At 31.8% G+C, this 14,866-nt stretch overlaps 1 protein-coding gene across 5 annotated transcripts in view; it reads right to left on the minus strand.

Moving 5' to 3' along the window:
- Positions 1-14,866, minus strand: part of LOC133540087 (asparagine synthetase [glutamine-hydrolyzing]-like) — a 182,240-nt gene that overhangs the window by 45,771 nt on the left and 121,603 nt on the right. For all 5 annotated transcript variants that reach the window (XM_061882580.1, XM_061882581.1, XM_061882578.1 and 2 more), the window contains 4 exons: positions 12,945-13,182; positions 4,405-4,578; positions 4,241-4,342; positions 1,401-1,528 (listed from right to left, as the gene is read on the minus strand). In XM_061882580.1, the coding sequence (XP_061738564.1) occupies positions 1,401-1,528; positions 4,241-4,342; positions 4,405-4,578; positions 12,945-13,182 (642 nt within the window). The remainder of the gene's footprint in view (positions 1-1,400; positions 1,529-4,240; positions 4,343-4,404; positions 4,579-12,944; positions 13,183-14,866) is intronic.

The following is a 14,866-nucleotide window of genomic DNA, read 5'->3' on the forward strand; positions in this document are numbered from 1 at the left end:
CAGGCGCCACGGCAGAACTTTGGGAGGACCTTCCAAGACTGCTATCCCGACTGACACCACCCGTCTACAGATAGCTGGCCCATCATAGCAAAGGCGCAGTTTTGGCGACCCTCTGCCAGTCCTTCCTCCACCATCGGCCTGGGCTACTGGGTGTGAAGTTAAAGACGATGCAGGTGGAGGCCCCCTTGGTGTCCTAGGTTGTAGATGACCTGACTGACAGACCATAGTACGTGCGACTGCAGGACTGTGTGTCAGACAGACTGGTCAGCAACACCGGGGCCCCGCAGGTCACAGTCCTCTCCCCCTTCCTCTTCACCATTTACACCACCCATTTCCACTATCAGTCAGAGTCCTGCCACCTTCAGAAGTTTTCTGCTGACTCTGCAATAGTGGGGTGTATTGAGGATGGTGATGATAAGGAATACAGGACACTGGTGGAGGACTTTGTCACATGGTGTGGAAAGAACCACCTCCAGCTCAATGTGACGAAGACCAAGGAGCTGGTTGTAGACCTGGGAAGGAGGAGGAGTACTCCGGCGACCCCTGTTTCCATCAGGGGGGTGGATGTGGACATGGTTGAGGATTATAAATACCTGGGAGTAGACATGGGGGTGTCCTTTTTTTTCCTCTTTTTTTTTTCTTCTTCTTTGTCATGAAAAAGGGACATTTTTGTCATGAAAAGGGGAGTTTTTTGTGGTTGGTGCACTATATTGTGTTTTTTATGTTGATTTAATAAAAAAATAAAAAATATATATATATATATTTTTTTTTTAATAAAAAAATCTTCTGGGGCCCGGTAGAGGATTCGGGGGTGAGCAGTTCTTTGAGGTAGAGGGGGGCATTTCTTTTAAAAAGGTCTCAAAAACCCTTTCTCTTAAAAAAGCCTTTTTGTAGATGTATTTGTGCTAATTCTAGCTATTAGGCTGTTCTAGTTGTTTATTTTTTTTACTATTTATTTTACTTGTTGCGGGCAGCTATTTGTGGTTCAAGCGTTTTTTTTGTATTTATTTGGTTTTTAAATGCAATGTAGCACTTTGAGGTTGTTTGCTCAATGTAAAATGCTTTTACAAATAGCATCTATTATTATTATAGTTGCTTTAATTTCCGGTCTTGGTGGCTTTTCCTGTTTGGTCCCTGTATTTTACAGTCCTTTTTTTTGTTCCACATTGTTAATGAGTTCTATATTTTCTATTAGTCTATTCAGGGCCTGCTCATAATCCAAAGTTTTCCATAGCGTTCTTAGTTCTTGCTCGATCTGTGTTACTTTTCTCTTGCCTGTACATCGCTTGCCTTCTCTGCATCCTGGGATCACAACAACCGGCGGCCTGGTCACAGTTTCTTTGTGACTAAAAGGTTTGTAAATGAGCAGGGAATGATAGAAAATGGAAGACAACGGCTACCTTCCGGGCAGCTAAGATGTCCGGGCTGTCTTCTGATCCGATGGCAAATGTTTGGACGGGATATTGCAGACCTTCTTCTTTGGCCAGCTTCACCAGCGTGGCGGCCACCAGACTGGAATCCAGACCCCCTGTTTAATTGAAGAACCAGGACCATCATGGACACTGACAGGAGCAACTCTTATGTTGCAAGAACATATCAGAATAGACGATCCAATGACCAACTAAAGTATTGTTTTTCAACTAGAATTATAAACATAAAGTCCCTAATCTTGTCATCTTTGGTGGTTTTGAACACAAAATAAAGTTATCCATCAAACAGAAATATTATAATAAAGCATAAATACGATTATTACAGTAGTTCACTTTAAAGTTTGGAGGTTAGAAATGTAAACTTGTAACTATTAAAACCTGTTATGTGTCTCACTTAAACTGTTCCCCCGGCAACAAGTGTTAACTGGGAACGTTTAAGTTGCACTTTGTAATACTATTGACCTCCAATAATAATGATAATAATAATACGACAAATTTAATGTTTAAAACTACAGCGTTCATGGACTCACCTGGTCGTGAGTGTGAGGAGAAGTTCAGTTTTATAAATAATGTTGGAACTGAGGGCTGCTGTTGCTGCGTTAAGTCAATGATGATAATTATTTTTTAGTGTAAAATATTATCTCATGCCTGATTCTGAGAGACGCTGACAGACTGATAGACTGTATTTATATTATTCACACATGAATGCTGTATAATAGACTGTATTTATATTATTCACACATGAATGCTGTATAATAGACTGAATTTATATCATTCACATGTGAATAATGCTGTATAATAGACTGTATTTATGTTATTCATGTGTGAATAATGCTGTATAATACTGTATTTATATCATTCACACGTGAAGTGTTATTATATATTTATATAGCGCTTTTCTCTAGTGATTGAAAGCGCCTTACATAGTGAAATCGTTAATAATGCTGTATGATACTGTATTTATATTATTCACATGTGAATAATGCTGTACAATAGACTGTATTTATATTATTTGCATGTTCATAATGTTGTATAATAGACTGTATTTATATTATTCACATGTGAATAATGCTGTATAATAGACTGTATTTATATTATTCATACGTGAAGTGTTATTATATATTTATACAGCGCTTTTCTCTAGTGATTCAAAGCGCTTTACATACTGAAATCGTGAATAATGCTGTATGATACTGTATTTATATTATTCACATGTGAATAATGCTGTATAATAGACTGTATTTATATTATTCACATGTGAATAATGCTGTATAATAGACAGTATTTATATTATTCACATGTGAATAATGCTGTATAATACTGTATTTATATTATTCACATGTGAATAATGCTGTATAATAGACAGTATTTATATTATTCACATGTTTATAATGCTGTATAATAGACTATATTATTCACATGTGAATAATACTGTATAATATACTTTATATTATTCACACATGAATAATGCTATATAATAGACTGTATTTATATTATTCACATGTTTATAATGCTGTATAATAGACTGTATGTATATTATTCACATGTGAATAATACTGTATAATAGACTGTATTTATATTATTTACACATGAATAATGCTATATAATAGACAGTATTTATATTATTCACATGTGAATAATGCTATATAATAGACTGTATTTATATTATTCACATGTTTATAATGCTGTATAATAGACTGTATGTATATTATTCACATGTGAATAATACTGTATAATAGACTGTATTTATATTATTCACACATGAATAATGCTATATAATAGACAGTATTTATATTATTCACATGTGAATAATGCTGTATAATAGACTGTATTTATATTATTCACACATGAATAATGCTGTATAATAGACTGTATTTATATTATTCACACGTGAATAATACTGTATAATATACTGTATTTATATTATTCACACATGAATAATGCTGTATAATAGACTGTATTTATATTATTCACATGTGAATAATGCTGTATAATAGACTGTATTTATATTATTCACATGTAAATAATGCTGCATAATACTGTATTTATATTACTCACACGTGAATAATAGACTGTATTTAGATTATTCACCTGTGAATAATGCTGTAAAATAGACTATATTATTCACACATGAATAATTCTATATAATAGACTGTATTTATATTATTCACACGTGAATAATGTTGTATAATAGACTGTATTTATATTATTCACACGTGAATAATGCTGTATAATAGACTGTATTTATATTATTCACATATGAATAATGCTGTATAATAGACTATTTATATTATACACATGTGAAAAATGCTGTATAAAAAACTGTATTTATATTATTCACATGTAAGAAATACTTAGGTGTTTATTGTCTATTGTGAGCGAACTGTGGTACTGAATTTCTGTTCTATTTCATATTTATGGCTTTCATGAACATATAAGGATTCACGTTTTGTAAAAATGTTTTTTTTTTTTGTACAACTCAGTACCTTTGAAAGAGATGAGGAATTACTCTTATGAATGATGAGGCAATCAGTAAAGGACATTTGGTGAGCCTATATTAAAAAAAGTGTTTATAAAGTTTATGTTTATGAGGTCATGTGATTTCTCCCAAAACTTAAAACAGGCCAGCTTTAGTGCCAAGGAGAAGGCAGAGCTTGAAAAGTCTCTTCTGTGGTTAGTCTCCTGTTTTTGACTTGTTTTTCTTGGTAAAAAACATGAGCAAAGAAGTGGCTAATACTATATTAAATGTATTGAACATCATATTGACAAATATGATATTAATAACAGAGTAAAGGACAAAAAAAAAAGACCTGAGAGAAGACAGCCGATCCTCCTTTGGGCCATCAGACGTTTCCTCACCGCATTTTCAAACAAGATTCTGATGTTGCCCTTGACACTTTCTTCATCCAGACCTACAGGGAAAAGACCATTGTAACGTGGATTGCACAAAGGCACTAGGGCAGCAGTGGAGTACTTGTTGGCAGACGACCCACGGCGTCACAGAGAACATGATAGGGCTCCTGGGTGCACTCGTGAAATGCTTTCATCTGAAGAGACTCCACTTTTCCGCTGGCCTTCAGGTCAAACACCTCCACGTGTCCCGGCAGGAAAGGAATGATCTTAGCAGCCGGAGTCATGTCTGCCAGACCTGAAAACAGGAAACATCATCATCATTATCAACATCATCAACATCAACATCATCATCAACGACATCATAATCAACAGCAGCAGCATCAACAAGAATCCTCAACGATATCAACATCACCAGTGAAAAAAACCCGACATCAACAACAAAAACCTTAACAACATAATCAACATCAACAAAAACAACATTAACAAAAACATCACCAACAACAAGAGCATTATTCAAACACGTCAACATCAACAAGAATCCCCATCAATATCAACAAAATACAACATAAACATTAACAACATCAACATGAACAAAAAACAACATTAACAACAACATCATTCAAACATGTCAACATCATCAACAAGAATCCTCATCAATATCAACAAAATACTAACTTAATCAACATTAACATCAACATTAACAAAAAACATCAACAAATGCATCAACATTATTCAAACCCGTTATCATCAACATCAACAACAATCCTCATCAATAAACAAAAATACTAAAAACATAATCAACATTAACAACATCAACAGCAACATTAACAAAAAACAACATCAACAATATTCAAACACTTCATCATCAACAAGAATCCTCATCAATATCAACAAAAATACTAACAACATAATCAACATAAACAGCAACAATATTAACAAAAATCAACATCCACATTGTTTAAACACATCAACATCATCATCAACATCGACAACAATCCTCAACAATATCAACAAAAATAATAACATAATCAACATTAACAACAGAAACAACATTAACGAAAAACAACATCAACATCATTAAAACATGTCAACATCATCATCATCAACAAGAATCTTCATCAATATCAACAAAAACACTAACAACATAATCAACATTAACAAAAACAACATGAACAGCATCAACATTATTCAAACATGTCAACATCAACAAGAATCCACATCAATATCAACAAAAATACTAACAACATTAGCAACACCAACAGCAACATCATCAACAAAAACAACAAAAAACAACATCAACATAATACAAACACGTCAATATCATCATCAACATCAACAAAAATAATAATATAATTAACATGAACAAAAAACATCAACATTATTCAAACACGTCAACATCATCGACAAAAATCCTCATTGATATCAACAAAGACACTAACAACATAATCAACATTAACATCAACATTAACAAAAAACATCAACATTATTCAAACATGTCAACATCATCATCATCATCATCAAGAATCCTCATCGATATCACCAAAGATATTAACAACTAAATCAACATTAACAACATCAACAACATTAACATTATCAACAGTAACATCAATATTATTCAAACACGTCAACATCATCATCAACAAGAATCCTCATCAAAATGAACAAACACTAACAAAATAATCAACATCAAAAGCAACAACATTAACAAAAAACAACAACATCCACATTGTTCAAACACGTCAACATCATCAACTAGAATCCTCATCAATATTATTAAAAAATAATAACAACATAATCAACATGAATAACAGCAACATCATTAACAGAAAACAACATCAGCATTATTCAAACACGTCAACATCATCAACAAGAATACTCATCAATATCAACAAAAATAATAACATAATCAAATTAACAACAGCATTAACAAAAAACAACATCAACAACAACATCGACATTATTCAAACATGTCAACATCATCATCAACATCAACAAGAATCCTCATCAATAAACAAAAATACTAACATCATAATCAACATTAACAACAGCAACAACATCAACAAAAAACAACATCAACATTATTCAAACATGTCAACATCCTCATCAACAACAAGAAACCTCATCAATAACAAAAATACTAACAACATAATCAACATTAACAACAGCAACATTAACAAAAACATCAACAACATCATTATTATTCAAACACGTCAACATCATCATCAACAAGAATCCTCGTCAATATCAACAGAAATAATAACAAAATCAACATTAACAACGGCAACATAATTCAAACATGTCAACATCATTAACATCAACAAGAATCCTCGTCAATATCAACAAAAATATAAAAAACATAATCAACATTAACAACATCAACATTAACAAAAAACAACATTATTCAAACATGTCAACATCAACAACAATTTTCTTCAATATAAACAAAAATACTAACAACATAACCAACATTAACAACAGCAACATCATTAACAAAAAGCATCAACAACAATATCAACACTATTCAAACACATATACATCAACAAGAATCCTCATCGATATCAACAAAGATACTAACAATATAATCAACATTAACAACATCAACATTAACAAAAACAACATCAACATTATTCAAACACGTCAACATCATCAACAAAAATCCTCATCAATATCAACAAAAAAATAACAAACATTTGTAATATTACAGTAACAACAACATCAACATTATTCAAACACGTCAACATCAAGAAGAATCCTCATCAATAAATACTATCAACATAATCAACATTAACAACATCAACAATAACACAAAACAACATCGTTATTCAAACACGTCAACATTATCATCAACATCAACAAGAATCCTCATCAGTATCAACAGAAATACAAACAACATAATCTACATTAACAACAGCAACAACATTAACAAAAAACAACATCAACAACAACAGACATTATTCAAACACGTCAACATAATCAGTATCAACAAATAATCCTTATCAATATCAACAAAAATGCTAACAATATAATCAACATTAACAACATCAACACAAAACAACATCAACATTATTCAAAAACGTCAACATCATCAAAATCAACAAGAATCCTCATCGATATCAACAGAAATACTAACAACATAATCAACATTAACAACAGCAACAACATCAACAATATTCAAACACGTGAACATCATCAACATCAACAAGAATCCTCATCAATATCAACAAAAATACTAACAATATAATAAACATTAACAACATAAAAATTAACAAAACACATCAACATCAACATGATTCAAACAAGTCAACATCATCACCAACAAGAATCCTCATCAATATGAAATATACTGACAACATTAACAACATCAAAAACATTAACAAAAAACAACATCAACAACAACATCATTCACACGTCAACATCATCATTATCAACAAGAATCCTCAATATCAACAGAAAAAACAACATAATCAACATTAACAACAGCAACAACATTAACAAAAAACTAAATCAACAGCAACATGATTCAAACACGTCAACATCATCATCATCATCATCAAGAATCCTTAACAATATCAACAAAAACACTAACATAATCAACATTAACAACATTAACAAAAAACAACATCAACATTATTTAAACACATCAAAATCACCAACAAGAATCCTCATCAATATCAACAAAAATACTAACAACATAATCAACATTAACAACATCAACAACGTTAACACAAAACATCAACAACAACATCAACATTATTCAAACACGTCAACATCATCATCAAAAAGAATCCTCATTGATATCAACAAAAATACTACCAACATAATCAACATTAACAATAGCAGCAACATTAACAAAAAACAAAATCAACAGTATTCAAACACGTCAACATCAACAAGAATCGTCATCATAATCAACAAAAATACTAACATAATCAACATTAACAACAGCAACAACATTAACAAAAACAAAATCAACAACAACAGCAACATTATTAAAACACGTCAACATCAACAAGAATCTTCATCAATTAAACAAAAATACTAAAATGATAATAAACATTAACAACAGCAGCAACATTAACAAAAACAGAATCAACAACAACATCAACATTATTCAAACATGTCAACATCAACAGGAATCTTCATCATCAACAAAAATACTAAAAGCATAATCAACATTAACAACAACAGCAACATTAACAAGAACAAAATCGACAACAATATCAACAGTATTCAAACACGTCAGCATCAACAAGAATCTTCATCATAATCAACAAAAATACTAATAACATAATCAACATTAACAACAACAGCAACATTAACAAAAACAAATTCGACAACAACATCAACAGTATTCAAACACGTCAACATCAACAAGAATCTTCATCATAATCAACAAAAATACTAAAACATAATCAACATTAATAAAAACAACATCAACAATAATCCTCATCAATATCAACAAAAATACTAACATAATCAACATTAACAAGAGCAACATTAACAAAAACAAAATCAACAACAACATCAACAGTATTCAAACACGTCAACATCAACAAGAATCTTCATCATAATCAACAAAAATACTAACAACATAATCAACATTAACAACAGCAGCAACATTAACAAAACCAAAATCAACAACATCAACATTATTAAAACACGTCAACATCAACAAGAATCTCCATCATAATCAACAAAAATACTAAAAACATAATCAACATTAACAGCAGCAACATTAACAAAAACAAAATCAAAAACAACAACATTTTTCAAACATGTCAACATCAACAAGAATCTTCATCATAATCAACAAAAATACTAACAACATAATCAGCATCAACAGAAACAACATCAACAATAATCCTCATCAATATCAACAAAAATACTAACAACATAATCAACATTAACAACAGCTGCAACATTAACAAAAACAAAATCAACAACAACATCAACAGTATTCAAACACGTCAACATCAACAAGAATTTTCATTATAATCAACAAAAATACTAAAAACAATCAACATTGACAAAAAACAACATCAACAATAATCCTCATCAATTTCAACAAAAATACTAACAACATAATCAACATTAACACCAGCAGCAACATTAACAAAAACAAAATCAACAACATCAACAGTATTCAAACACGTCAACATCAACAAGAATGTTCATTATAATCAACAAAAATACTAAAAACAATCAACATTGACAAAAAACAACATCAACAATAATCCTCATCAATTTCAACAAAAATACTAACAACATAATCAACATTAACAACAGCAGCAACATTAACAAAAACAAAATCAACAACAACAGTACTCAAACACGTCAACATCAACAATAATCCTCATCAATTTCAACAAAAATACCAACAACATAATCAACATCAACAACAGCAGCAACATTAACAAAAACTAAATCAACAACAACATCAACAGTATTCAAACATGTCAATATCAACAAGAATCTTCATCATAATCAATAAAAATACTAACAATATAATCAACATCAACAAAAAACAAAATCAACAACAATAATTCTCATCAATATCAACAAAAATACTAAAAACAATCAACATTAACAACAGCAGCAAAATTAACAAGATTCTTCAACATAATCAACAAAAATACTAACAACGACATCAACATCAACAAAAAACATCAACAATGATCCTCATCAATTTCAACAAAAACACTAACAACATAATCAACATTTATAACAGCAGCAACATTAACAAAAACAAAATCAACAACGACATCAACAGTATTCAGACACGTCAACATCAACAAGAATCTTCATCATAATCAACAAAAATACTAACAACATAATCAACATCAACAAAAAATAACATCAACAATAATCCTCATCGATATCAACAAAAATACTAACAACATAATCAACATTAACAACAGCAACATTAACAAAAACAAAAACAACATCATCAACAGTATTCAAACACGTCAACATCAACAAGAATCTTCATCATAATCAACAAAAATACTAACAACATAATCAACATTAACAAAAGCAGCAACATTAACAAAAACAAAATCAACATCATTCAAACATGTCAACATCAACAAGAATCTTCATCATAATCAACAAAAATACTAACAACATAATCAACATTAACCACAGCAGCAACATTAACAAAAAACTAAATCAACAACAACATCAACAGTATTCAAACACGTCAACATCAACAAAAATCTTCATCATAATCAACAAAAATACTAACAACATAATCAACATTAACAACAGCAGCAACATTAACAAAAACAAAATCAACAATACCATCAACAGTATTCAAACACGTCAACATCAACAAGAATCTTCATCATTATCAACAAAAATACTAACAACATAATCAACATCAACAAAAAACAACAACAATAATCCTCATCAATATCAACAAAAATACCAACAACATAATCAACATTAACAACAGCAGCAACATTAACAAAAAACTAAATCAACAACATCAACAGTATTCAAACACGTCAACAAGAATTTTCATCATAATCAACAAAAATACTAACAACATAATCAACATCAACAAAAAACAACAACAATAATCCTCATCAATATCAACAAAAATATCAACAACATAATCAACATTAACAACAGCAGCAACATTAACAAAAAACTAAATCAACAACATCAACATCAACAGTATTCAAACACGTCAACAAGAATTTTCATCATAATCAACAAAAATACTAACAACATAATCAACATCAACAAAAAATAACATCAACAATAATCCTCATCGATAAACAAAAATACTAACAACATAATCAACATTAACAACAGCAACATTAACAAAAACAAAAACAACATCATCAACAGTATTCAAACACGTCAACATCAACAAGAATCTTCATCATAATCAACAAAAATACTAACAACATAATCAACATTAACAAAAGCAGCAACATTAACAAAAACAAAATCAACATCAACATTATTCAAACATGTCAACATCAACAAGAATCTTCATCATAATCAACAAAAAAATCTAACAACATAATCAACATTGACAACAACAGCAACATTAACAAAAACTAAATCGACAACAATATCAACAGCATTCAAACACGTCAACATCAACAAGAATCTTCATCATAATCAACAAAAATACTAACAACATAATCAACATTAACAAAAAACAACATCAACAATGATCCTCATCAATTTCAACAAAAATACTAACAACATAATCAGCATTAACAACAGCAGCAACATTAACAAAAACAAAATCAACAACAACATCAACAGTATTCAAACACGTCAACATCAACAAGAATCTTCATCAATTTCAACAAAAATACCAACAACATAATCAACATTAACAGCAGCAACATTAAGGAAAACAAAATCAACAACAACAGTATTCAAACACGTCAACATCAACAAGAATCTTCATCATCAACAAAAATAATAACAATCAACATCAACAGAAAACAACATCAACAATAATCCTTATTGATATCAACAAAAATACTAACAACATAATCAACAGCAGCAACATTAACAAAAACAAAATCAACAACAAGATCAACAGTATTCAAACACGTCAACATCAACAAGAATCTTCATCATAATCAACACAAATAATAACAATCAACATCAACAGAAAACAACATCAACAATAATCCTCATTGATATCAACAAAAATACTAACAACATAATCAACAGCAGCAACATTAACAAAAACAAAATCAACAACAACATCAACAGTATTCAAACACGTCAACATCAACAAGAATCTTCATCATAATCAACAAAAATACTAACAATATAATCATCAACAAAAACAAAATCAACAACAATAATTCTCATCAATATCAACAAAAATACTAAAAACAATCAACATTAACAACAGCAGCAAAATTAACAAAAACAAAATCAACAACAACATCAACAGTATTCAAACACGTCAACATCAACAAGAATCTTCATAATAAAAAAAATACTAACAACATAATCAGTCAACATCAACAAGAATCTTCATCACAATCAACAAAAATACTAACAACATAATCAACATCAACAAAAAAACAAAGAGCATCAACAATAATCCTCATCAATATCAACAAAAATACTAACAACATAATCAACATTAACAGCAGCAACATTAACAAAACAAAATCGACAACAACATCAACAGTATTCAAACACGTCAACAACAAGAATCTTCATCATAATCAACAAAAATACTAACAACATAACAAACATCAACAAAAAACAACATCAACAATAATCCTCATCGATATTAACAAAAATACTAACAACATAATCTACATCAACAAAAAACAACATCAACAATAATCCTCATCGATATTAACAAAAATACTAACAACATAATCAACATCACAAAAAATAACATCAACAATAATCCTCATCAATATCAACAAAAATACTAACAACATAGTCAACATGAACAACATGAACAAAAAACAACAACATCAACACTGTCAACATGCCAGAATTAGGCCTGGGCTCTTCAACTTGCGGCCCACATGTTCTTAACAACGGTGTCAAAATATGCCATGTTGACAAACTACTTGATAAGAAGTGTAACTCTGACATAAAAAGATCAAGTACATGTTCTGTTAAAGCCAACATATTGTATTTCTTCAAGCGTTTGGTCACCTTTAGCCTCGGAGCTGACGGCCAGCATTCCATGATGGCTGAGCAGTCGGAAGAGGGGCCGCACTCCATAAGTGTCCCTGCCCAGGAACACCTTCTTGTTGGCCGTGTCCAGGAGCACGAAGGCGAAGGTTCCGTCCAAAAGAGTCGCCGCCTTCTCGATGCCGAAGCGATCGTAAAGATGAAGCAGGATCTCTCCGTCTATTTCAGTCTGGCACTCAAAGTCAAAATGTTTGCTCAGCTTGAAGGAGGACACAAAAAGTAGAGGGAATATATTAAATATTACATGTGGAATACATGTAGTATTCCACATGGAAGTACACTTTTAACTTGTGTGTGAAATCATGCAAATGTCCAATAATTCATTATTTGACCATTTTCTTTCTGATCAAGCTCACAATCCAATGGAATATAATCCAATAAAGTCAAAATATCTAATATATATATATTTATATGTATATATACAAACCTGGTTCCATTTGAGTTGGGAAATTGTGTTAGATGTAAATAAAAAGGGAATACAATGATTTGCAAATCCTTTTCAACCCATATTCAGTTGAATATGCTACAAAGACGACATATTTGATGTTCAAACTCATAAACTTCATTTTTTTTTTGCAAATAATCATTAACTTAGAATTTCATGGCTGCAACACGTGCCAAAGTAGTTGGGAAAGGGCATGTTCACCACTGTGTTACATCACCTTTTCTTTTAACAACACTCAATAAACGTTTGGGAACTGAGGAAACTAATTGTTGAAGCTTTGAAAGTGGAATTCTTTCCCATTCTTGTTTTATGTAGAGCTTCAGTCCTTCAACAGTCCGGGGTCTCCGCTGTCGTATTTTACGCTTCATAATGCGCCACACATTTTCCATGGGGGACAGGTCTGGACTGCAGGCGGGCCAGGAAAGTACCCGCACTCTTTTTTTTTACCAAGCCACGCTGTTGTAACACGTGCTGAACGTGGCATGGCATTGTCTTGCTGAAATAAGCAGGGGCGTCCATAAAAAAGATGGCAGCATATGTTGTTCCAAAACCTGTATGTACCTTTCAGAATTATTGGTGCCTTCACAGATGTGTAAGTTACCCATGCCTTGGGCACTAATGCACCCCCATACCATCACACATGCTGGCTTTTGAACTTTGCGTCGATAACAGTCTAGATGGTTCGGTTCCCCTTTGGTCCGGATGACACAATGTTGAATATTTCCAAAAACAATTTGAAACGTGGACTCGTCAGACCACAGAACACTTTTCCACTTTGCATCAGTCCATCTTAGATGATCTCGGGCCCAGAGAAGACGGCGGCGTTTCTGGATGTTGTTGACAAATGGCTTTCGCTTTGCATAGTAGAGCTTTAACTTGCACTTACAGATGTAGTGACCAACTGTATTTAGTGACAGTGGTTTTCTGAAGTGTTCCTGAGCCCATGTGGTGATATCCTTTAGAGATTGATGTTGGTTTTTGATGCAGTGCTGTCAGAGGGATGGAAGGTCACGGTCATTCAATGTTGGTTTCCGGCCATGCCGCTCACGTGGAGTGATTTCTCCAGATTCTCTGAACCTTTTGCTGATATTATGGAGCGTAGATGTTGAAATCCCTAAATTTCTTGCAATTGCACTTTGAGAAAGGTTGTTCTTAAACTGTTTGACTATTTGCTCACACAGTTGTGGACAAAGGGGTGTACCTCGCCCCATCCTTTCTTGTGAAAGACTGAGCAATTTTGGGGAAGCTGTTTTTATACCCAATCATGGCACCCACCTGTTCCCAATTAGCCTGCACACCTGTGGGATGTTCCAAATAAGTGTTTGATGAGCATTCCTCAACTTTATTGGTATTTTTTGCCACCTTTCCCAACTTCTTTGTCGGGTGTTGCTGGCATCAAATTCTAAAGTTAATGATTATTTCCCCAAAAAAAAATGTT

This window comes from Nerophis ophidion, linkage group LG21, assembly GCF_033978795.1.
Source record: "Nerophis ophidion isolate RoL-2023_Sa linkage group LG21, RoL_Noph_v1.0, whole genome shotgun sequence".
NCBI lineage: Eukaryota > Metazoa > Chordata > Actinopteri > Syngnathiformes > Syngnathidae > Nerophis > Nerophis ophidion.